At 35.9% G+C, this 25,423-nt stretch overlaps 4 protein-coding genes across 6 annotated transcripts; 1 reads left to right on the top strand and 3 right to left on the bottom strand.

Moving 5' to 3' along the window:
• Positions 1-1,024: 1,024 nt before the first annotated feature.
• LOC112696293 (phospholipase A1-Igamma2, chloroplastic) lies at positions 1,025-4,241 on the top strand. Of its 2 annotated transcripts, none has more exons than XM_025749008.3 (3): positions 1,025-2,057; positions 2,832-3,298; positions 3,808-4,241. In XM_025749008.3, the coding sequence occupies exons 1-3, from the start codon at positions 1,287-1,289 to the stop codon at positions 4,052-4,054; spliced, it is 1,485 nt and encodes a 494-aa protein (XP_025604793.1). In that variant the 5' UTR covers positions 1,025-1,286; the 3' UTR covers positions 4,055-4,241. The 2 variants fall into 2 exon arrangements, with proteins under 2 accessions (XP_025604793.1, XP_029143320.1); XM_029287487.2 differs by having other exon boundaries at positions 1,088-2,057; positions 3,792-4,241.
• An 895-nt stretch (positions 4,242-5,136) lies between these two features.
• On the bottom strand, positions 5,137-10,388 carry LOC112696292 (glutathione reductase, chloroplastic). The gene is made up of 10 exons (XM_025749006.3): positions 9,625-10,388; positions 9,277-9,502; positions 8,816-9,094; positions 8,550-8,726; positions 8,117-8,170; positions 7,874-8,022; positions 6,395-6,458; positions 6,126-6,296; positions 5,894-6,031; positions 5,137-5,535 (listed from the first exon to the last, which is right to left on the bottom strand). The coding sequence occupies exons 1-10, from the start codon at positions 9,987-9,989 to the stop codon at positions 5,494-5,496; spliced, it is 1,665 nt and encodes a 554-aa protein (XP_025604791.1). The 5' UTR covers positions 9,990-10,388; the 3' UTR covers positions 5,137-5,493.
• A 231-nt stretch (positions 10,389-10,619) lies between these two features.
• Positions 10,620-11,677, bottom strand: LOC112696294 (photosystem II reaction center W protein, chloroplastic). The gene is made up of 2 exons (XM_025749010.3): positions 11,134-11,677; positions 10,620-11,046 (listed from the first exon to the last, which is right to left on the bottom strand). The coding sequence occupies exons 1-2, from the start codon at positions 11,228-11,230 to the stop codon at positions 10,727-10,729; spliced, it is 417 nt and encodes a 138-aa protein (XP_025604795.1). The 5' UTR covers positions 11,231-11,677; the 3' UTR covers positions 10,620-10,726.
• On the bottom strand, positions 11,621-17,974 carry LOC112696291 (probable galacturonosyltransferase 6). 2 transcript variants are annotated; one of them, XM_025749004.3, is made up of 9 exons: positions 17,383-17,974; positions 17,231-17,265; positions 16,858-16,899; positions 16,589-16,736; positions 16,407-16,483; positions 14,638-14,957; positions 14,098-14,455; positions 12,727-13,242; positions 11,621-12,283 (listed from the first exon to the last, which is right to left on the bottom strand). In XM_025749004.3, exons 1-9 carry the CDS (start codon positions 17,510-17,512, stop codon positions 12,008-12,010), a joined length of 1,902 nt encoding a protein of 633 aa, XP_025604789.1. In that variant the 5' UTR covers positions 17,513-17,974; the 3' UTR covers positions 11,621-12,007. The 2 variants fall into 2 exon arrangements, with proteins under 2 accessions (XP_025604789.1, XP_025604790.1); XM_025749005.2 differs by having other exon boundaries at positions 16,407-16,477; positions 17,383-17,917.
• Positions 17,975-25,423: the final 7,449 nt, after the last annotated feature.

Raw genomic sequence — 25,423 nt, forward strand, 5'->3', positions numbered from 1 at the left:
ATTACGTTAAATATATACTTTAAAACCGGCCATTAAATTAATTATTTGTATTAAATATATATTAAAAATAAATTAAATAATATATAATTACTGATTTTTAGTGTGCATCTCGCCTTTTGTAAAAATCAATACATTTATATTTGGTTTTTGTCAAACTATTTTTGCATAAAATTACTTATTTTTATTAACTATTTTCTTTTTTGAATAAAATCTTTTTAATGTAGTTCTTTTCTAATTTATTACTTCTCATAATTCGATAATAATATACTTAAATTTCAAGCTCAACAAGTTTAATCATTCAGTTGATGATGAGGACCTTAAAGTATTATATTAACAACTGAAAAAAGAATTTACTGTAATCTATTTAAATAAGATAATTATGTTTATCATTGGCAGTTCTTACAATGCAATTCACAATTTTCAGAACTTATTAAATCAACATTATTAAACATTGGCGGCAGAAACATATGAAATTACAACTTGATATTACCACTTGTTTGATGATATTATCTTCATATTTTCATAACTTGACTTTTTAAATTAACCAACTAAAAATGTTTCTTAACAAAAAACCAACATCTATGATTACTTGAATTTTCTTTAAATTTTCAATATCCTTTAGTAAAGCGGTGAAAAATTTGTAAGTTGATTTTATAATTATTACTAGCCTTAGTACAATTTTTCTATTCCAATGCAAATTCAACTATAAAATGAGGTGGTTATCCTTTTTTTATAAGAACGATGAGATTTTCTATTACCATAATTGTAATATCGATATTAGGTGAAATTTCAGGTACAGTCAACTTGATATAAAGTCGATAATTGAGAGTTATTAGATAAAAATTTTGTCAAATCATTTAAATTATTTAATGACTCTCACTTATCAACTTCATGTGACTACACCTGAGTTTTCACATCGATATTATTATAGAATTTTCCTTTTTGGTTGGTCTAGTCATCATCGTCATCAATCATGCATGCACCATCCCAATTAAATGGTTTCAAATTGACACGTTTATAATTTGGAAAAGGAAAACATTGAGGAAGGACAAAATTAAAGGATAGGAATGAAAGAAAGAAATTAAATCATGAATCAAAATCTAACTATAAATATAGTAGCAGACGCAATACACATGCATCAACACAAGCTCAACCATAGCCAGTAGAAATAAGTATCATACTACATATACATCCTGTATCTAGTAATTATTCCAAATTAAAGAAGCTTACATTAATTCCAACTTGCAAGTTCGAAATTAATTCCAAAAGATCAAAATAATATAGCAATGGCCACCACTTCAATCTCAAACATGGTGGTTACCTTGGAAGCCAAGAATCCCCCTAAACTACAAGCAGCACCAGCAGCATCTTCATCATCTCACACCCTGGTCACCACCACAAGAAAACCCAGCATCATGACATGCAAAGCCGCCATAAGCACCCAACTCAAACCAGAGCGACCAATGCCCCCGAAACAAGAACAACTGGACATATCATCCGTATGGCGAAAGCTCCACGGGGAGGACAAGTGGGCCGGGCTTCTTGACCCGTTGGACCCTGGCTTGCGGCTTGAGATAATCCGGTACGGCGAAATGGCACAGGCCACGTATGATTCCTTCGACTACGACCCATACTCCAAGTATTGTGGAAGCTGCAGGTACCCACATGAGAAGCTGTTCGAGTACCTTGACATGACGCACATGGGCTACACCGTTTCACGCTACATCTACGCGACGGCCAACGTCAGCCTGCCCAGCTTCTTCAAGAGGTCCAGGTTCCCTCACAAGATGTGGAGCGACAGGGCCAACTGGGCCGGCTACATCGCCGTTTCCGACGACCAAACCAGCAAGAGCTTGGGGAGGAGGGACATAGCCATTGCGTGGAGGGGGACGGTCACGCACACCGAGTGGCTGGCGGATCTCACGAACTACCTCAGGCCTTTATCTCCGGAGATTCCTTGCGGCGATCAAGGGGTGAAGGTGGAGGCGGGCTTCATGGATCTTTACACTGATAAGTCCCCGCAGTGCCGTTTCTGCAAATACTCTGCCAGACACCAGGTTAATTCCTGTTTAACCTTAACTAATATATAGTTAGGGCATGTTATTTTCTTGATGAGTCTTGATATTATGAAAAATATAATTAAGAATGGAAAACATATACATAAAAGCAATTGCTAGGATAGGCACACTCAGGTACTGTGATTAAAAAATTTTAATATTTCGTTAATTAGGAGATGGGAAATAACAAAAGCAATATAATAAGCTTTTGTAGCTTGAAATTTTTGGGAATTACAAATTAAGGGCGGCTCCTCTTTATCTCCAAGGAGTAGTGGTCACTGTCAAATAAATTAACGAGGAGTGCTAGGGACAGCAGATTTTGTGAGTTGTAGATATTAATTAGTCATCAATAATATATTTAATGGTGTGAAATTTTATCTAATGGTGGAGAATCATCCATTTTTATTTTGTTGGCTAAGTGCTGGCCAAATTTTAATAAATCTGCTGGCCCTAGACTTCTCCTAAATTAATTTTTAACTTGTGATATATATTTTAGTATTTCAATTTGCCGGCCTCTCTAACTTCTATTTATTTTTTAACAAGTTTTGAAATAAAAGAATATATGTACATATGAAAAGATTAACGATCAAATCAATAATTTTTATATTTATCTATAAATATATTTTTTAATTTATTTTTAATATATATTTTATTTTTTAATATATATTTCATAAAAATAAATGATTTAATTATTGATTTTTTATGTGTGTTTAAGTTTGAAGAAGTAAATTAAAAAGAAAAAGTAAGAAATGAATATATGGTGATATGAATCAGGTCCTTTCGGAGGTGAGGAAGTTGGTTGAGAAGTACGAAGACGAGGAAGTGTCGATCACCATCACCGGCCACAGCTTGGGCAGCGCGTTGGCCGTACTGAGCGCCTTTGACTTGGCAGAAACTGGCTTAAACGTCAAGAAAGACGGCAGCGGCATCCACATCTCCGTGATCACGTTCGCCGGGCCGAGGGTGGGAAACTGGAGGTTCAAGCAGAGGCTGGAGTTGGATCACGGCGTGAAGGTGCTTCGGGTTGTGAACACTCACGACATTGTTCCGAAGTCGCCGGGATTCATCATCAACGAGAGCTCGCCGGAGTGGGTGTACAGACTGTTCAAGTGGTTGCCTTGGAGCTACGCTCACGTTGGGGTGCAGCTGGAGTTGAACCACCGGGACTCACCTGAGTTGAACCCTAATGGTGATGCTTCTTGTGCTCATAACTTGGAGGCTTATTTGCATCTCATTGATGGGTTAGTAATTTACTTCATTCTTAATTGCTTTAATTACTTTTGTTAATGTATGTGTGATGCAACTCATGAGTCTCATCTTTCTATATAGATAGAAATATAATTACATGAATCAATATCATGGACCCTGCATTTAAAATATGATATGATCTCATTTGTCACGCGTTGAGGGGGGACCAGGAGGACCATGGATCCCTTATATAATAAGACATTTCAGTGTGTTTTATATATTTGGATATTTCATCACCGCAAAAGATACCTAACACTAGCAACATATACCTCTGGTTTTAAGTTCGATGCTTTTTATTTTGATGGCCTTATATTAGTCATTCTCGATTTACCTTAATAAAACTAGTTTCTCAGGGTTTTTACAAGGGATAAAGTCTGTGTCATATATTTATATGTATTTTAAACGAAAGGCATATATAAATTTCGGTAGATAACAACATTGTTAATTAACGGCTCTTAAATTGAAATCTTATTAGCTTTCATTAAGGTGAATGTAAGTGCAGATACCAGGGGAGCAATCTTGGATTTAAGTCAGCGACTGAGAGGGACGTTGCATTGGTGAACAAGAGCTGTGATTTTGTGAAAGACGAACACTCAGTGCCACCGGTGTGGTGGCAGGACATGAACAAGGACCTGGTCAGGGGTTCAGATGGTCTCTGGAGGCAGCCAGAGCGCCCAAGACATGTCGACCACCCGGAAGATATTGATCACCATCTCAACCAACTAGGCCTCCTTCAATCCCAATCTTGAGTCAAGCTCTTCGCTTAATTAGCGCATGGACTTCATTTTATGAATGAATAAGTGTTATACAAACTAATAAACACAAAATTACAAGTAGTACTCCTCCATAATGCTACAGACAGCTGTTTAGTTGTAATATTTGAGAAAACAATTATTACATGATGTGATATTTATACAAATCCAAAGTTCGAGCTCACTTGAGTATTGGTACTAAATCTTTTTTTGTTCTCAAGACTAAACATGACGACGTTGCAAAAAATGATGCTGCGATATAAAAGTATAGCACTTGTTAAAACAACCATATCATAAGAAGTGAATTCTCTCAACTGAATCATCTTGTGGAATTCATATTAGAACATATATAGTCAATCAATAGTAGTGTAAATATAGAAGGAGTTGGTTGGAATAAACATGTTCTCTCGGAGATTTTTCCAGAACAAATCAAGGAAAAGATTCTAAGAACTCCGATCAGTTTAATTAAGACAGGATATCATGAAGCAATGATGGAAGGATATATGGGAAGCTGGGAACTAAAGACACCCCAGAAAATAAAAATGGTTCTTTGGAAAACATCACAAGATATACTGCCGGTTTACAACAATCCTTTCAAAAAGAAACTACTAATAATCCTACATGTCATATTTATAGGGAGGACTTGGAGACATCGGAGCATGTCCTATTACTTTGCCAATGGACAGAGGCAGCTTGGTTTGGAACGCAAATTCAGAACAATCCAACAAAAGGGAAAGAACATTTGTTTGTTCGTTTTTGTTTCCTTTCTTCTTTTTCCTTTTTCCAAAAGCCCCCAGGCCCAAAACAAGTTCAACCATTGTAATTGAAATGGATCCGTAACAAGCCCAAAAATAAAAATAGATCCAGAGTAGAGATCAGTCAAATCATAAATACCACTAACTCATTCCAAGGAAAGGGGCCTGGGAATGAAGGAGAAACAGGTTAAATTACAAGAGGCGCATTTGCCTCCTTACTGGCCTCAACAGCATGGCATAATTACATCATAAAATCAAAGAATCCATCCAAACGAACCACAACAGGATACATCGTGTTCCCGTGAAATGCTCAGCTGCCACATATCATTCTGAAATTCCTTTCCTTTTTTATATTTTGATTACTATGAAAATTAATTTCACATAATGACAATCTGCTTGGTTCAACATTATACACAAGACAACTTATTGAAATTACATATCACCTTATAATTTCATGTGGTAATATTTATTAAAACGTTGCAAACATACAAATTGAAGATTTCTAACAGCTCCACAGAACTACAAAACTTGGTTCTTCTGCCCTATTATGCTTGCAGCATAAGAACAAGCACAGCGTTTTGGGCATATGGCAGAAGTACTTTTCAAAAAGTATATTAATCTTGACCTTTAAAGCACCAGCAGGTTTCCTTTAAGAATGACAATAGAAGCAGGGTATTGATGTTAAGTTCCAGCTACAGCTTTGACTTCACACTCACTCCTTCCCTGGAATAAATTAAATATCATAATCATTACTCGCCTAGAAGTTTATTAACAGATTTTCTTCACCAGCAAATAAGAACTTACTGGCATCATGAATAATTCATGACATACATTAAAAGAAAAGACAGCAAAAACTGTTGATATGATAGAGACAAGCAACTAATTAGGTGCATAGGACTCTTTGTAAGTTGAGGAAGGAGGATGGCAGAATATCTAGAGGCTTTGAATTCCCAACTTCAAAACAAAGGATTTAATTTATTATATCTTACTGCAAAGTGTTCATTTTGTGTCCAAAATACACGGCATCATGTGTCCCAAGATGAGAATAAAATATTCTAGCAGATTAGAGTCCTTCACTGACCTCAGAAGGGTTAGTCTTTCGAATCTTCCTAGTAGGAGTCCTCATGGTAACAAATTCTTCAGCTGCAGTTGGGTGAATCCCCACAGTAGCATCAAAGTCTCCCTTAGTCAAGCCAGCTTTAATGGCGACTGCAAACCCCTGGTTTAAGCAATTGTAAGACTAAGTTAATTGAAGACCCACAGATCATTACCAAAAGAAATTTAGAAGCAGTTGTAGCAACAATCGCAAGGACCTGTGTAATTTCAGGAGAATCTTCTCCACACATGTGTAAACCCAGAACTTTATTGGTTTTTGCACACACTATCAATTTCATGAAAGTCCGGTCTGGTAGACCAGACAGCGTAGCCTTTAGTGGCCTGAAATTTGACGTGAAGATGTCAACATCACCATATTGTTCAACAGCCTGCACAAATTATCAACACTGTTATGCATCTGTGGATCTGCAAAAGTCAACAAAACTATAGAAAATAATTAATTTCAACTGGTTAAGACTTCTGTCACCTGTTCCTCAGTAAGACCAACTTGTCCAATTGGTGGTTGGGAAAACACAGCAGAAGGAACATAACTTGAAAAAGGAAGAACATAAACTAACAGTTAGGAAGCCATGAGCACAAAAAAGAAATAAACAAATCTTAGCAGCAATCAGGAACTTAGAAATCAAATTAGCATTAATAGAAACAGTGAAAACAGAGAAAATTCATTAAATATGCACTAATGAAGGGAATATCAAACGCTGTTCAAAATCTTCTTCAAATATGATTAGGAATTCTAGATTAAAAATATAGTCCTAGGATACGAGAAAATGGTTTCATGATCTCAAATATAATAACGAGTGAGAGCCATCAATATCCTTGTGAATCAAAGTCAATTTTATAAAATTGAATCTCTCAAAATTAATCTACCATTGGTTATCATGTGTGGCATCCTCATAAAATTTTGAATTACACTCATTTCATGATTATCATAAATTTATTTTAAGAAATTAAAAAGATAAATATTTATAATTTATAGATTTTAAAATTTGGGATCCACCAGTCACAAAAAGGGGATTCATTCTCAACATGACACCCATTATAAGAATTAAAATGTCATTTGATGATATAAGTGTGTAATGTCACACACTCACACTTATCCTTGGGCAGCCAATGCATGAGGCTCCCACTTGGTAGATGCATGTAGCCTTATCCCCACAAACAAAGTGACTGTTTCTAAGCTTTGAACATATCAGGGAAAAAAGCAGCAACCTAATTCTTGGTCCAAAGCTCACATTATAGAAGCAATATAGCTTGTTATAGTATTGTGGATTTTTCCCCCTTTTTTCTTTTAACAGAAAATTAAATAAACAGAATTAACCAGCAGTGGGAAAAATGCAATCTAACCCCAGAATTCAGAAAGAGTACAACTTTAAACCCCAAAAACTTTATTTCCTTATCATAAGTTTGATATTCTTTTAATAGAAAGCAAGTACATTTTACTCCCTTGGACTTCTACTTATTTTAGTCCCTAAACCATATAGTTCAAGGGGGGCAAGATGCATTTTTCTAAAGTCTAGTTAATTTGAGTAGTGCTCTGGTTAGCTCGATAGAGTGGCAAGTGAAATCCATCATCTTTTTAGAGTTCAAATTGCATGCTTCCTAAATTCTAAGTGGAAGTGCAAAAGTTCAACAGTTCAGAGAGAAAGAGGGGGGAGGGGGGAGGGAGGGGGGAGGGGGGAGGGGGGGGGGGACGCATATTTCTAAATGTTCCAGTTAATTTAAGCAGGAAAAAAAATCCAGCAAGACAAGAGCTACACATATCCAATAATTCCCCTTTCCCATCTCGAACGTTCTACCAAAGAATATTAATGAATTTCTGCATAAGAATCCTATACCAATAGTTTATCTATTTCAGCTTAATGCTGTGTACTTAATTTACAATGCACACACTAATTACTCAACAGGTAAAATATAATTATGGCATGATGCCTTATGCAACAGATACCTATAATCAGGTTTTGTTGGCTCATTCAGAAACAGCGTTTTTGCTAATGCCACTCCCTCCATCAAAGCAACTGGAGTCAGATTTATCCTATCTGTAACATCGCCAACTGCCCATATTGAAGGAACTGATGATTGAGAATATTCATTAACCTGGATGAATGTGAATACAGAGAAATAATATGATGAAAATGACTGATCTCATGAATAAGTATTCTACAGAAAACTGATGAAAACTGTAAACTACCTCTATTGCACCCTTTTTATCTATTTTCACACCAACAGACTCCAGTCCTATATTCTGCAATGAAATTGTATGTCATAAGCACAACTCTCGTATTGTTCTATGCATGAAAAAGAGAAAACAGTTTCACAGATGAATCGAAAATATAAACCTCAAGGGCATGCAACACTTAAGAAAAAAAGGCCACCTAGAAAGTGTGCATAATGTATTGGAACGCAAGTTTCAAACCTTTTATGTTCATTCTCACTTGAAATTTATTGGAGGAAAAAAAATTCTGATCAATTTGTAATGTTTTGAAAAAGAATTATGTTTTAAATCCTGAATGATTATTAAAGGGAATAGAGCCATCCATTAAACACAAGAAATTTTCATTTTCCGCAATGAATTGTGTGATCAAACATATTGCACAGCAAAAACAGGAACATATAATTTATACCTTAGTATTAGGTTTGCGACCAGTTGCAAACATAATGTATGAGAAACCTTCCACAGTACCCTTGTTGGTCTTCAAAGACAATGAACCATCGGCTGACTTCACAATAGCTTGGGGCGACTCCTCGGTATGGAACTCGATACCTCTTAAAGCCATCTGTTCCCCAACAAAATCTCTAATCTGGAGACACGGATCATAATTTAATGAGAAGATTAAAATAGTACCACCTAGTATTCACTCAATTGCATAGTACCAGGAATGCTGTTTACCTCTTCATCAAATCCCCGCAAAACTTTCTTTTGTCGAATAAAGACGTGAACGTCACTCTTCAAACCATTGAATATGCCAGCAAACTCCAATGCAATGTAACCACCACCAACAATAGCTATTTTCTCAGGTTTAGAAGGCAAGTCAAGAGCAGCATCAGAATCTATGGCGTGTTCACTTCCAGGGATATCAGGAATAAATGGGCGTCCCCCTACCGAAACTAGAATGTGTCTGGCCGTATATAGCTTCCCATCAACATCAACTGTATGAGGATCCACAATCTGGGAGTGATTTACAAAACCATTAACACCATAACATTACAACAAACTAGTGTTTCATCCATTCCAAACCGAAATATAACCATATTTTAGTGTTGTGTATGCATTAAGATATCATAATTCGCATTCTCTTTCAATCAAAAGCTAAGCTCTTTTTTTTCTTCGGAAAAAAAAAAAGCCTTTACCTTTCCACGGCCTTCAATCAATTGGACATTGGAATTTTTCAGAATGTTCTTGTAGATGCCAGTGAGTCGCTGCAACTCAGCATTCTTATTAGCTATCAGAGTACTCCAATCATGCTTGGGCTCACTCTCATACTTCCATCCAAAGCCATTACTTTCCTCAAACTCGTGAGAGTACTTTGAAGAGTACACAAGCAGTTTCTTCGGCACGCATCCCCTCAACACACATCTGCATTGAACAAAGAAGAAAAAACCAGCACGAAGTCGCATAAGCAAGTAAGCAACGATTACTAATGCATGAGAAGTTTGAAATTCAATCATTGACGAGGCTACAGTGTAATGAGAACTCACGTTCCGCCGACGCCACCGGTGACGTCGGAGGAGATGGTGGAGAAGGGGAGCTCGCAGATGGCGACGGAGGCGCCGTAATTGGCAGCGAAGCGGGAGGCGCGGACGCCGCCGCTTCCGGCGCCAATGGTGAAGAGGTCGAAGTCGTAGTTATGGGGGTTGGCGGAGGCGGAGAGGGTGAAGGAGCGACGGCGGGTGCGGGTGTGGTGAGAGGGAGAGAGGAGTAGGGTTTTGCGGAGAGAGAGGAAAGAGGAAGATGAGGGAGAGAAGGAAAGTGCTTTAGAGAAGAAGAGGGAGTGAAGGGTTGGGGAAGAGAGCGAAGATAGCTTCTTTGGAGTTGTGACTGTCAGAGACGTAGCCACTGCCATCTTTTTCGTTACTGATTCCCCGTTCGCCTTCTTCTTCCTTTTTAGAGGTTTGCGTTCTGCAAAATCTAATTTGGACTCGTATTCTTTCTTTTATTCCTTTTTAAAATCTGGAAGTAAGTTACTTGGTTATCAACTCTCCCAAGTCCAAAAGGTCAAGTTTGCAAATTTTACGACTAAAAGGGTAATTTATCTTTTGCAAAAGTAAACTCTTTAATTAATTATCTATTTTCAAGTTAGTCTAAATTGAAATAATAATTATTATTAATTTGAATTTTTTATTAAGTAAAATTTAAAATAGAGAGATAATAATTTTCTTCTTGTCTGATATCTTGATTGAATGATCAGTGTACAACTTTTATTACTTAGTCCAAGAATATTTAGTGTGCATTTTGTATACCTATGTAATGTATGTCGTCGTCATCGTCATTATTATAATGTTATAAGGTGAATGATCGTGAATGCTGCTAATGGGTAAGAGAGTCATATATTAATCAGGTTGTTGAGTCCTAATTTGCATCTGCCTTACAGCTTACTATTACAATTTTAGAGTTGTAAGGAAGGTAAGAAAGTGCAATCGTGAATATAGTAGCCGTAACAAATCAGGCAAATAAAAATGAAGGGATGTGAAAGTTTGAGAGGAAGAGTAAATGAAGATATTAGAAGTTGGAAGCGATACAGAAGTGGTTGTTTAGCAATACACAACAATAGCAGCATATAATGAATTTAAACATTTTATTTTAGAGAGACAATCCGGACTCTTCGTCCTCTTCAAGATCAGAGGTGTAGACAAAGTAGAGAGCCCATATGAGACCGAACACACCAAACAGGATCCAACCAAGGAGGTTGTTGCTCAGACCAAATGGAAGCCCTGTTCCTTCGGTGCTCAGCCTCTCATCCACAAGAGCCATGGCTGGGCTCGACATGCTTGCAGCCATAGCAGCTGCCATCAAGGATGCCCCCATCCCCATCCCCATCTTCGAGTTGCTATCATGTGAACAAGCCTTTCCCTCCTCCATGGAGCACCTCACTCTTCCCACCTTCCCCATGGCTGGCAACCCTGTACAATTATTTCAAAAATCATCTACCACTTCCACATGCATGTTTCTCACTCTAATCTTCCAACGACGGTTAAGTAAAAACTTACCAAGAACGGTTGAGGATGAAACCCCGAGAGCCCGCTTGGGCAAGAGACCTACGCGGGTGATCGATGGAGTTGTGGTGCTAGCAAAGATGGATGCCATTTTTCTTCAATTATGATTTTGATTACCGACCGAGTATGCCTATTAACTTCTGTGATGTTCCACTTTGCGTTGGAAGTTTATTTCATATGAATTGCCAAATCTGTCAAAATTTATTTAGTATCGGGTAATACTCGGTCCCTCCACCACACACCATGGATATTGGATAGACTGAAAGCCCCTCGTTCGATATCCTTATCTGCAAAAACCCAATAACTTTTTCCCACGTGTCACGTAATCTGATTCATGAGTCCTATATTTCAAAATTACTAAAGAAAATAAGAAAAAAGAAATGTTCCTGACGCCCATGCAAGTCTAACCCGAATAAATAACATAAGATAATATTTAAAGCCATAAACACCTGGCGAACATAAATAACACTTGGACACAATGTTGGAACAATCCAAATGACCGTTGTTCATTTTCAATAATTATGTAAATTTGATCCTCAAAATAAAATATAACTTAGGCCCACAGTATGCGCTTGAATTAATGGAAATCAAAGAACATAGGCAAAACCCAATAGAGGGTCGAGATAAATTATGTACACAAACCAACAGCATCTGCAAGCAACTGAAATACCTATGTAATGCTTATTTTATCTTCATTGTCACTATCAAAAAAGCTAAACTCCTAGAGATATGTGAGGAAAATTTGAATCAGCAGTGAGGGGCTTTACAAGAAGAATTGCCAAGAACAAAGAATTAACTGAAGCAGGCAAAGAATGTGCCTACTAAGTATTAACTTGTTAACTAAAAAGCAACGGTTGTGGATTTCGGGTTACGCCTGGAGATTGCATCTTTGCAGAAGAGGGCAGTCAAAATTCACAAATTTGGTCCAATAGTTCTTGTATCTTCTCATCGCAATATCCAGCCATGGCTTTCTAACTCCATCATAATGTATAACAGCAGACTGCTCAATCTCATTTCCGTCAACAGCAGAATCAGAACCAAGGCCAAGAACTTGCCACCGTCTGTCCAAAACCATTGTCTTGTTATAGAAGGTGAGCCAGCCTAAAGGCAGACTTCCAGTGTTAAACAATGGCCTCTTAGAACCCTGCAAACCAATCACCAAGACAAACACATTACGTCAGACTATCATTGCATCATAACCGATAGAAATTTAATTTGGTTCTTCATCTAGTCTACCTCAAACCACCAAAAAATCATTGTTTTAATGTCATGCGAATATCAAATTCTTGACCCCCTAATATTAGTCTAACTTTCAGGTAAACAATCTTAATGAGCATTCTAACGATGACATTTTAAGGAGACTCATACAATCAAATTTCAAAGGAATAGACGCTAATGATGACATTTTAACACCCAATTACTTTATACGTGCAAAACTTTAAATGCAGGAATCTAGAGGCCTGAAAATTTGATGAAAGGAAATTTAATTTGTTGGGGGGTCATATAAATAGTTACTGTGAGAATAAAATATAATAATAGAATAAACTAAAAGCCAACTTCAAAACAAAGACATTTTCTAAATCATACCATTTGCAGATATTTGTGATAGACAGCAGTTAAATTATGTCTCCTCCACTGCTGTAAATCAAACAAATTCATCCCAAATGCCCATGTGCAAGCATTGACATCAAACCTCTTTGCAATGAATGGATCTGAAAAGTTTATGAGCATATTCATTCTACGAAATGAAGATTCGCTTTCCTCACAAGTCTGAACTGCTCCAATTACTTTTCCTTCCATATTGGCATTCCATAATCCACTCAGATCTTGTTGCACCACCACATCATGATCAAAAAGCACAATCTTATGTAGAGCAGGGAAGATTTCTGGCAGATAGAAACGTAGGTAGTTCAATTCAGAAGTATATCTTGGATCATTAGAATCATATTTCTTGGAGGTGCTGTACTTCGATAACCATTTAAAGTTGTCCATGTTCTGTATGTGGACTGTGGCACTGCCAGGAGGGTTTAACAAGAACCACATTGAGATTGCAGGAAAGTAGAGTGAATTGGTCACTACATGGAAAACAATTTTCTCCTCCTCCTGCATTTAAAAGTTATTATTGTCAATCACTGTCGCCATTATATATAGGTTAACAATAACAATACCCATATCCGGGAATCAACTACATAAATTGATAGATGACATTATTATTATGCTGAATAGGAAATAGAAAGAATGCTCTCAAGTTAAGAGACGGGTTTCAACCAGGGACAGAAGCTGGAAATTAATTTTCTAGGGGAAAAAAATCAATCAACTTTTAAGAGCAGAAGAAGAACAGATATAGGTGTTGACTATCAAAATATTAGGTAGGTATTTTAAAAGAAATTTGATATAGTAGTTGCATTCCATTGTGAAATAGCATATGTATCTAGTATCTACTACTATTTGGTTCTTTCACTGGTTTGGATTCTTGAATCTGCAATAAGTTCAAAAATTCTGTGGCACCCACAACTAAGTAATGCTTTGAGGTAATCACACCAAAAAGTCAAACTTCAAATTGGATAAAAATAGTTGAGAATTAAATGCCAATTAAAATGTATCATCGGTTCAAGAAGGATGACAATAAGAACAAGTGGTGCCATGCACAAATGTGGATTCTTATTTCTTGATCTTACAATCACCAACTTCACAGTTAGATAATGGTCAAACATAAAAGGTTTTATATCTTATACATTAATTACAATACAGAGAAGCACTTTAGCCTGATATGGAAGAGATACGAGAGAAGCATAGTTTTCCCTACTTTGAATTTGCTAGTTATATTTTGGTTATTTTCCCCTTTCCATAAATTGTATGAGGATCAATAATAGCCAAAGTTAAATCAAAGAGAATCCAAATTAAAAATAAAATGATAATAGTCAGTCAATATTCTATATAAAAAGAAAAGGGGTTTACCTTAGCAGCAGAGACAGTAGAGTTAACAACCACTGCAGATGCCAAAACATTGTCAGAGAACACAGCATAGTGATAAAGTTTTGGATCATTAAACTTGTTTTCATTTGGGAACTTCCTCTGCTCGGGTCCGAGTGCAAAGTAGTCGGCAGTTAGCCGCATAGAAAGACAGTGAAGACCTTTTGGGGTGGTCCTTGCAGCAAGATGAACAAGATATGTTGCTTGACGTTGCTGAGAACGAAGTTGCTCTTCAACATTATGATTCATCGCATGGAGCTTAGAAGCCATAGAAGAGCAATCTGGGAAAGCTCGGTTGGCTTTAGATAGTGAAGCCTCCATGTGCCTCATTTTCTGCAAAGCACTGTGAACTTCACTTGTTTTCAGATTGAAAAACAACTCAATTTTCTTTTCACAGTTCATATCACATAAATTTACTGAATACATTCTGCTTCATTAATTTTGTACTAGAGAACATGAAATCACCAAGTTTTCACACACCATAAACTGAACATCAAATAAATGCAGTTGTAGAGAAGTCTTTACCTCCTTGGCAGATCTGAATCATAGGTAGCTTCTCCAGCTACGCGTTCCATGTCTTTAATTCGCAGTTTCAACTCCTTGACCAAGTGAGAGTTGCTGCCTGGGGGAGCAAAGCTCAAGTATGCTCGAGCTCTAACTATTTGATCCTTTATTTCCTCAACCTTGTGATTTGTCACTTTACGGTATTGAGATCGCGAATTCTGATGGCGGCGAGTTGCTTTACGATCAGATTGCTTATCTCCCACTTCAATATTCTCACTTCTTGTACTTTGGGAGTTGGTGGATATATCCAGATTGTGCATAACTGTCTCGTTTAAATTCCTCTGTAAATAAAATAATAAATCAACAAATTAATATAAGATTGTTAAGATAAATATCCAATTGCATTTATGTATTCAGCAAATACATGTAGACACATAATTGTCACCAAGAACGAATGCTATTTCTTTGTCTTATAAATCATTTGCCTCTCCAGCGAAGATTTGACATCTAGTTAAAAGTACGGAGTAGCCAAAAATGACATAATTATATTCAGACATCTGACAGGCAAGTCTCTTTTCTAAAATATACTAGGATCGTGAGATTGTCTCACATTTAGAAATAGAAGCATAATGTGTTTACCTGTTGATTGTAAAGTTGACAAAGTTAGGTCCTAGTTTTTCCAAAGCAATAGAAGGCTTTCAGTTTGCTTATACTTCATACAAAATAAAAAAAAAACTAAACTGTTATTTTCTTTCCCAGTAAGCAGACAACAATACATATCGTCTTTATAACTAGTTTCTTGCGGTTTTTTTTATCCACTGGAAAATTAGCTCCTATCAGGCCATGGATATTGAAGCAAAAAAAGAAAAAATCAAAGTGGTCTTGCTATTACTAAAAACATGATTGCAATTAGCTACATTTATAAAAGCCAGCTCCTACAGAAAAATTTAAATTTTTCCCATTTCTTTGTATAAATAATATATGTTAACTAGGTACATAGTAAACTCATGAGTAACTAAATTTTCAAAATCATGAAGACTTCCCCTCCGAAATAGTGGATAAAGTTAACCATTTATGGATGAACTGATAGGGTTGAAGGAAAACCTAAACATCTAACTACAATTTCAGACTGAAAATAAACTAAGGCTATGCTTTTTGATAACTTCTACACCCAAATTTCTAGATCAGCAATTAATTAAGCACTCTACATCTAGTGATTACACAATTGACCAGTCAATGAGTCGAGTAAATCTGTATTCTCATATTAGATTAGTGAGCACAGAAAGCATAGAACTAAGTAACCATTTCCAATTGATAAAAAAGTAGCACATCTGATTAATTATCATAATCAGCGTTTACACTCAGTGGAAATCGAATGATGTAAATAAAAATCCCAAGCATGCATATAGATAAGCTATTTTCGATAATTTGATTTTGATGCATGGCAGGCATGCATAAGTTTTTCACATAGGCATCCAATCACGTGTTGCAATATCATTGAAAGTATTTGGCCGTTATAATAATTACCTCAAAATTCATAGAAGCAGGGAATAAGAATGGATGAGCTTATATAACATTTTATATCGACACTTAATCTATATTTTCTGTTGTTACTTTTCCTCACATGTCCAAGAAAAAAAAATTAAAAGCATGTGGCCTTCAATTTTTCAAGTAAGCAATCCAAAAGAATTAGTAAAAAGTGAAATTGATTGAAATTGACTATCAAAAACTACTTCTCTAGTTAGTTATTAGACTCTTTTTAAAATTATATTTAATATAAAACATTATACCTTATCTCCATCAGTGAGGGATAATCCTTTCTGCTGAGCTTCCTCTACTTGTCTTTCATGGTGATCTACTTCTGAAACTTGAAAACAGTGAAAATAGTGACATCACTGGTGAATGCTTGAGTGGCATAACATGGAAGCCCTAAAAGACTTAAGAATTATAGAGAGCACCAAAAAACACTAACCATTAACTTCCAAAAGGTTACTTCTGCTCCCATCAGTTAAAGAATCCTCAGAATCATTGGTTCTTTCTGAATTGTTACTGATTGCTACGCCAAAGTCATTTTCTTTATAAACAACTTGCTTCGGTTCTTCTAACTCTTCAGCACTTTCCTGAATTGGTCAAAAAAGGTCAAAATCGCAAGCATAAATGTTATATGTACATTCTATAATCCACGGGGGAAAAAGATGAAAGACTTAGCACGGGGAAATTTTTAAGCAAATCTTTCACTACCTGTTCTATAGCACTCAACTTCAAAGGATCTGGCTTGTATGCCTGCAACAAACACTTATAGTCAAAATACTTAATCGCATATATCAGATTAACATCCAAGAAATTCCGTTGAGCTGTCGGTCTGCAAAATTTTCAACTTACCGGCACTGAATAGTCTAAATCACACCGGAAAAAAAACAGAAAACAAAGAAAAAAGAAAAAACAAGAACAGTTTCAATCTAAATTCAATAAACAAATTCTTTGACTATTTCTCCTTTTCCTCGATTTATTTACAGACAACCAAACAGGATGAAGTAGAGACGCAATCATCAAAATAAAAAAGAATTTTAAAATATGAAATAACACTGATCAGCTTGGGGAGAAGGATTCTTACGAAGCTTGACAAATCATCGAGAAAATCTCTTCTTCCTGAAAACGAAATTCACAGAAACGCAACAAGTCACTTAAAACGTGGAAATGGAAATGAGCAGTCGGAAACGCAAAGATGCTTGCGGGAGACGGAATTGCGAGTTTTTTTTCTCGTACCATCGGGTGTAAGAAAATTGAGCCTGTGCGAGACAAAGATTAGAGGAGCGACAACGGAGAGGGAGAGAAGAGCGAGGATCAAAGTCCTCTGCCACCGGCGAATCTTCTTCATCGTCGGCGGCGGTGGCATTGGTTACCGGTGGTGGACAAGCCTAATCGTTGTCAACAAGCACATTTACAGAGAAATCCAATGCAAATTCAATTCGATTCGGTGGTTCAAGAAAAAAGAAAGGAATCCACAGAGACCCTAGGGTTTCAGCTATTGGCCTTTGCTCTTTTTAGAGATAGAGAGAGAAAGAGAGAGAGGGAGAGGTAGCAAGCGCCATCCATGTTCTCTTCTCTCCCCACTCTGAAGAATTGCCTTTGTTTAATTTCGCTCACACTATTTTTTAACTCTTTCCTTTTTTCTTTTTTTCCTTATGTTTATTTTGTTTTTTGTGTGCTGGCATTATATAGTTTTGGGGAATGCCTTGAGATTTGTGCCGCCAGTTTGACACGGGACGAATATTATAACCAGGTCCAGTGCTTTGAGCATGTATGGTGGATGATGCGGACGATTGGTACTTCTTGATGTGATACTACTACTACCCTTGCACTTCACTTTTTATTCGTTGTCTTTTTATTAGGTTGATAATTAAAAATTATTAAATAATAATTTAATTTAATAAATATTTTTTATTATTAATTTTATATAAAAGTTTAGACTTTTTATTTCAGTATATTTTTTGTTAAGTAACTATGAATCTTATTTTTATTTTTTTGATTAAGCATCTATTCAAATTGTTTTTTCTTCTAGTTTTAAAATACTTGCAATAATATTTTAAATAAATGTTTATTTTTAGACACTGAATATTGCTAAAATCTTGTTATAAATTATTTGTATTGAAAGTAATATTTTCTAAATTGGGAATAAAAATATTCATTCTTTCTTTAAAATTAATACTATAATAATAAAATTATTAAGTAATCATAATAATAAATAAATATGGATTATATATATTTACTTACTTAAGAATATTTTTTCTATGTATACAATTGTAATCGTTATCAACATTTATTTACTAGTCTTTTAATATGTATGATTCAGGTTTTAGATATTTATGTTAGAATGGAGGGAATTTGTTACTGGTTTTTTTTAAGGGATAAATTTTTTATTTCTTATATTATGACTTTAAATTATGATTTTATGCATAAATATTAAACTTTCACTACACATAAAAAGATTGAAATATCTTAAGTTTTATATTTTCTATAAAAAATTATATTTATTAAAGTTAAAAAATAAGTTAAGAAATTTATTAGAAAAAGTTTGATTTTTTGTCCGACTAAGATAATGATTTGATGTATTAGTGTAAGGTGATAAGTTGATAAAACGTATTTATAAATTATAATACCAAATAGTACCGTGTTCTCATTGAATGTGTAGAATACAGGTCATAAATTTTGTGCTTGTTGCCTAGCTGTACAATATCGCTTTTGCAGCTATGATGCCACCAATCAAGCCTGAATGGTCAACCAACCAAGAAAAAGGTCACAATGTCATGAGAATCCCTTGCCTTGCTTGCGGTAATTAAAATCAAACCTAACTTCGAATTTTTGTTTTTAATTTCATATATCTTTTCTCTTTTCTTTTTTTTTCCCCTTTTTTTTTGTTTCAGTGAATCTTACGATTCCAAACATGGTAAATTTCCGTTTGTATTTTGCAGTTAGATTTCGCGGATAACTAAAATAACTTATTTTTAGAGGTCTTTATGATTCAGGTGGAACTAGATTTGATATGGCATGGATTCACCCCCAAAATATATACCAGACCTATTTGTTAGATCCAAATTCGGTCCTAAATTCGATAAAAATTACACACTTTCAGACCACGATTATATCGGATAAAAATCGAGTAAAAATCGGGCTGTTAATATTACCTTCTTGTAAACTAGCATAAATTTCAACCATTATTTGACATGGCAAAATTCACTTAGAAAAATATAACAAGAACCAACTGTTCTCTAAAATTAAAGCATAAGTATAATCAATATTAATATTGTCTAAAAACACCAAATATTTAAATCAATACAAATAACACAATATTATGCGTGAGTCTAAAATTTTATATATTTTAAACATAAAACATTAACTTATAGTATTATAATGACTAATAACATAAAATATTAAAATTTATAATACTTAAATTCCACGTAAGAATAGCCATCATCCATCACTAAGAACACAAAATATTAATTGTGTATGATGACTGGACTACTGGGTCGAATTCGGATGACTCGAACTATGGTTCAAACCCAACCCAAAATTATGATAGAGTTTATTTTTGAGACTCTTACCCAACACTAGACCTGATTAAATCATATTAAATTAGCCCCTAAAAAATTCGAAATCGAGCCAAGTTTTCGGATCGGATCGGACCAATGATCGCCTCTACTTATTTCTTACAATTATTTTTTTTGTGACTATTTCTTACAATTATTTAAATACAAGTGTAATCAATTAATCATTAATCATATCTATTATAATAAGGATTTGTTGCAATTTACAAATAACGACAAGAATGAGTTGAGTATTCAGAATAGCAAGTGTGTACTAAGCTTATATGTTGGGCCATCCTTTGTTGGGGCCTTTAATAGAACGGTGAGTTGTCTTGAGTTGAAACAAACTATGACCTGATGGCATTATCGCAATTTCATGAATGGCATACCGTGCGCAGTACGCACCAGTAACGTAGACAGGTTTCTAGGGACTACGAGAACAACTGTGAACTCTACCGCACCAAACCATTTTGTTTTTATTTCCTCATTTTCAGAAGCGAGTTGGTCGGTTACACATTTATTTTTATCTTAGCCAATGAAGTAGTGACACCTAGTTTTTCCAAACTTGCATTGACTGAATTTAATGATTTATAGAGTTCGATTGGCCACATAACAACATTAATTAATATCTTAAATTCTTTATTTAGTAATTAGTATTGTATACTCGTCAGAACTATAGTAGAGAACATAACACCAGAAAAAACTGATGTGACTGAAGCTGTGGATCGGAGTCAGTGGAGGGTGGAATGTGGAAATATTACCTCGAGTCTACCGTACCAGCAAATACGCCTATGATTCTTTCACAGTTTGACTCGTACAGGAGGGTTGGTTATAGTTATACTTCGAAGTTCCAAGGTTTTGACGAATGTAAATAATTAAATAAAAAAAATCTGTCTATACGTATAATATATAGGACTGGGTGTGAATGCATGTCAGCCTAATCCATCTATCCCCCATTTGTAAATCAACTTGAACTTGGTTAGTTAATACATTATACATCAATAAGATGATAAACGAGCTGGTTTTTTGAATAAATCGAGTTTGAATTTTACTATATTCAACTTAATAGATGGTAAGCTAGTTAAATAGTATACATGCGTACTTTATTATTTGTAAAGAATAAATAAAAATTATAGTAAATTATGAGTTTGCAGTTTTGCCTCTTCCACGTTCTTCCCCGAATCAAAGTACGACGTTGAAAAATGTTCCTATTTTTCGATAATTGCATCGCAACTCTTAACTATCGTTGTAGCGGGGCCATGATGGTTTCTGTTTTTATATATATAGGACTTCAAATCTTCAATGGAAATTCTTCTCTTGGATAAGTCATATTCGGATAATATTGAGTTGTGTTGATTTTCATTGACAGCAGCTGCAATGGATCTTAATTATTTGCCAAGATTTTGAATGCATATGGGAATTTTGCGATGAAGTTTAAGATTCGCTTGAGATTAGTTACATTAGATTAGAGGGGTAAATTCAAAAAATTTTATAATCTTTTAAGATTTAGATAATTTTATCTATTAAAATTTATTTTTTATAATTACAGGTTAGTTGTAATATTTTATGGTCAAATATATCAGTATTTTATTCTTTTATGACCAATTATGATATTTTTAATCTTCTTTAAACTAAATTTATTGGTATAAAATATTAATAACAAACCGATACTATTCACATTGATTTGTCACTCAAAATAAATATAACTCAATAAAACATGAGGTTGATTCTGAGCTTATAACATGATGCTAAATTTGGAGAAATGCGCCTTCGAAATTCAATGAGAAAAGTTCTTAGAATTTATGCTGACCTCGCGAGTAATTGAAGTAAATACCGAAAAGTGTGACGCTATAATAAATTTGACAAGTCCAAAAATGATAAAAGAAATTCAACAACTAGCAGGAAGAGTGACAACGTTATCATGCTTTCTACCCACAGTAACAAACCGATCTTATCATTTCTTTCAAACCATGACTAAGAGCAAACAGTTCGAATGAAATGAAGACTGCGAAAAATCTCTTGCTGAGCTGAAAAGCATCCTGTCATCACCACCAATACTTCAGAAACCTGAAATCGATAAACCATTATATTTATATTTATCAATTTCTAACCATGCTATAAGTTCGGTGCTTGTGGTTGAAACAGGAAAGGTCCAAAGACCTATATACTTCATGAGCAGAGTCTTACAATCGGTTGAAAAAAGATATGATAGAACAACTGGCCTTGGCTTTGATCACCACAGCAAGGAGATTAAGACACTACTTCTAAAGCCACACAATAATAGTTAGAACGGATCAACCCTTGGGACAAATCTTGACCAAACCGGAATTAGCTGGACGGTTGATCAAATGGTCCATCGAACTCTCCGAGTTTGATATTCAATACCAGTCAAGGCCGACCTTGAAATCACAAATACTAGCGGATTTCGTTTCTAAATTTACTACTGAGATACAACCTGAAGAGCCAACATGGAAGCTACATGTAGATGGAGCATCAAACCGTGAAGGAAGCGGAACAGGAATACTACTAAAAGAATGAGCGAAGGTGATAGTAGAACAATCACTATAGTTTTCTTTCATAACAAGTAACAACTAGGCAGAATACAAAGCTCTGCTGGCAGGATTGAAGCTCACCCAAAGTCTCCAAATACCTCGACTCACAGTCTATTGTGATTTTCTACATGTCGTACAACAGGTTAAGGGAGACTTCCAAGTAATAGATCCTTTGCTAGAGCAATATTGGCTCATAGCAAAGGATTTCATTTTCAAATTCGATAAGTTTGAAATTATCCATGTACATAGGGAGCAAAACACTAGAGCAGATATACTATCTAAACTAGCAACCACTAGGTCAACTACACACACAACAACACTATCACAACTGACACTTGAAAAGCCAAGCTTTGAACAAACTTGCATCTTGAGCATTACGCATGTAAAAGACTGGAGAAAACCATTTCTCAAATATATCAATAAAGGAACTGTTCCGAGGGGCGAGCCAAACCCCAGCTCTTCCGACAAAAAGCAAGTTTTTATACAAGTATTGCAAACAATTTATACCGATGTGGCTTCTCACAACCACATCTCAAATGTCTCGACAAAGATGAAGCCGAGGAAGTTATGGCAGAAACACATCAGGGTGTTTGCGGAAACCATATTGGAGGACGAGCGTTAGCAGCTAAAATTCTCCAAACAGGATACTATTGGCTGACAATGAAAAGGGATTGCATAGCTAAGCTGCGACAACTGTCAAAAAATGCTCCGATTACAACAAAACCAACCGAATTATTGCACAGTATAGAGGTAAGCTGGTCATTCCACAGATGGGGACTAGATATCCTTGGTCCATTCCCGAAAGTGTCAGGCCAGGTAAAATTTCTTTTGGTTTCAATAGACTACTTTTCAAAATGGATAGAAGCACAACCGTTAGCACGCATAACAGCCGAAAAGGCAATAAAAAAGAAGCTAAATGACACAAAAGGGAAATGGGCCGACCTTATCCCATAAATCCTCTGGAGCTGTGATACAACTATACAATCAGCCACGAGCGAAACTCCATTCAAACTGGTTTACAGAGCCGAAGCATTAATACTTGTTGAAATTGGCATCCTAACTCTAAGAGCCGAACTATATGATCACAATCATAATATGCAAGAGCAACTGACCTAGACCTCGTAGAAAAAGAAAGAGAAACATCGGCTATAAAGCAGCAAGCAATGAAGCAACTTATAGAAAAAAGACACAATAGGAAAGTCATTTCCGAAGTTTCCTACGAAGGAGACCTCATCCTTCGACGAACAGAAGAAGCACAAAGACCTCCTGCACATGAAAATCTTGTAGCAAACTGGGAGGGCCCATTTTGAGTCCCAAAAGTCCTCGAATTGGGGGCTTATCAAATGCAAACACTTAGAGGGGAACCAGTTTTGGGGACTTGGAATGTTTCTTCTTTAAAGATGTATCAATCGTGAGATATTACAACAAGAGCGGATGAGGATACACTTTTTCCCACTTTGAGGTTTTTCCCAATATTTGAGTTTTACTCAGAGGTTTTTAACTAGGCCGGACGCCACAAACCCATTTGTAAAGCACAATATATTGCAATATGTTCTGTGAAGATTTCTATTTCTATCAACCGATATTCTCATAACACTTATCAAATATAAGACAGTCAAATTACAAATAATACTAAGTACTTCCAAACAAAAGAGCGGAGCTTCATACTCAAAATGTCCAGCAAACAAAACCGATATCATAGGCAAAAATACCAAACATCCAAAAGTCAAAACACAAATAAACTACAGTTATTCTAATTTGTCACCCATGCTAGAGCTCTCACTTTCTTTCTCAATCATGGCATCATCATCAACCAGCTCGCCATTCACAACAATCTTAGTAGCATCAAGTTTCAAAACATCCGCCTCTGGAAACAAGACTTTGACCTGAGAAACAACTCGGTCAAAATCTTGAGCGAATGCCTCATAAACTTTGGTCTCAAGTTCTTTCACCCTTGCTATCAGTTGCTCATCATTCTCATCTTTAACAGTCTTTGTCTCTTCAGCAGAAGAAAGCTGAAGGCACCTTTCCTCAATAAGCTCGGTCTCTTTTTGTTTTAGTGAAGAAGATAACTCAACAATAACTTTCTCCTTCTCTACCACAGTGCTTGACAGTTCGACAATGATGGCAACCTTCTTTTCTCTTTTTCAAGAGCAAGCTCTTGAGTTCTACCAATCGCCACTATGTGGGCACCAATCACCTATGAAAAAAAAAACAAATATCACACCACAACCACCATAGAGAAAAAAAAAGAAATACAAATCACTATTTGTACCTACAGGAATTGGCTCGTCCCAGCACGACTGACCTCATTTATCATTTTCACATCATCGGGGAAGCGGCAAAGTTTGTCAGCCAAGGTCATATAGGGGAAAAACTTAGCCCCCAATGACTTTGCATGCTCATCTTCAACATACCTATGCAGCCTTTTTTGAGATTCGTAAGTAGACTCAACCATCTGCAAAGTAGCTGGGGACTCACCCTTAACCTCAACGACCTCAGAAAGTTTGACCCTCGATGACCCCTTTTCCGTTTACCTTTTGGATTTATCTCAGATTGCACTGTAGCAACACCAGTATCTTTTTTTAGCATTGGTGGTCGAGCCTTCTTTCTCATTTTTCCTCCTTTGACTGAAGAAGGACTTCAGTCCGGCGGTCGTGATGGTCGGAGCCTTATCAGCTGCATATATAACACAAAAAAGAAACACAATCAGACTCACATAAGCAAAGTTTAACAAAATTTGACATTCTGAATTACCTATATAATCCAAAATAGCCTGCCTATCAATCCCACTTCAATAATTCGGCAATAGATAACAAATCTCTCGAATCCAACATTTCAAAAAGAAACTCCATAATAATGTCGTCATCAAGAAACCAGACGTCAACATCCAAAAACCAGAGCCGGCTCCGGAAACCACGACAAAGGGAACCTCTCTTCCAGGTACTCATTTACATGAAAAGGGAACTCTTCCTCCGCACTCCTAACTTTAACAAATATAGTTTTGAAGTCCTTAAAAGATGATTTGTACAAAGTAAAAACCGAGCGACCAGGATGGCTACTCAGGTTAACCCACAATCCACGCCCAACTCCTTTAGCTTGAAATAAAGAAAAAAATAGTCTAAGGGAAGGAGGATGTTCTAGCACGTCCATCAGCACCTCGAAAGCCCT

This window comes from Arachis hypogaea, chromosome 6, assembly GCF_003086295.3.
Source record: "Arachis hypogaea cultivar Tifrunner chromosome 6, arahy.Tifrunner.gnm2.J5K5, whole genome shotgun sequence".
Lineage (NCBI taxonomy): Eukaryota > Viridiplantae > Streptophyta > Magnoliopsida > Fabales > Fabaceae > Arachis > Arachis hypogaea.

Excerpts from the sequence above, each read along its gene's own strand:
- LOC112696293 (XM_025749008.3), top strand. The coding sequence starts at position 1,287 with ATGGCCACCACTTCAATCTCAAACATGGTGGTTACCTTGGAAGCCAAG. Across the intron at positions 2,058-2,831 it reads AATACTCTGCCAGACACCAG|GTCCTTTCGGAGGTGAGGAA; the intron begins GTTAATTCCTGT and ends GATATGAATCAG. Across the intron at positions 3,299-3,807 it reads TATTTGCATCTCATTGATGG|ATACCAGGGGAGCAATCTTG; the intron begins GTTAGTAATTTA and ends ATGTAAGTGCAG.
- LOC112696292 (XM_025749006.3), bottom strand. The coding sequence starts at position 9,989 with ATGGCAGTGGCTACGTCTCTGACAGTCACAACTCCAAAGAAGCTATCT. Across the intron at positions 9,095-9,276 it reads TGATTGAAGGCCGTGGAAAG|ATTGTGGATCCTCATACAGT; the intron begins GTAAAGGCTTTT and ends AATCACTCCCAG. Across the intron at positions 6,459-7,873 it reads CCAACAAAACCTGATTATAG|TTATGTTCCTTCTGCTGTGT; the intron begins GTATCTGTTGCA and ends TCCTTTTTCAAG.
- LOC112696294 (XM_025749010.3), bottom strand. The coding sequence starts at position 11,230 with ATGGCATCCATCTTTGCTAGCACCACAACTCCATCGATCACCCGCGTA. Across the intron at positions 11,047-11,133 it reads TTCATCCTCAACCGTTCTTG|GGTTGCCAGCCATGGGGAAG; the intron begins GTAAGTTTTTAC and ends ATAATTGTACAG.
- LOC112696291 (XM_025749004.3), bottom strand. The coding sequence starts at position 17,512 with ATGCCACCGCCGCCGACGATGAAGAAGATTCGCCGGTGGCAGAGGACT. Across the intron at positions 16,484-16,588 it reads TAACCTTTTGGAAGTTAATG|TTTCAGAAGTAGATCACCAT; the intron begins GTTAGTGTTTTT and ends ACTGTTTTCAAG. Across the intron at positions 14,958-16,406 it reads CCCTCACTGATGGAGATAAG|AGGAATTTAAACGAGACAGT; the intron begins GTATAATGTTTT and ends TTTTATTTACAG.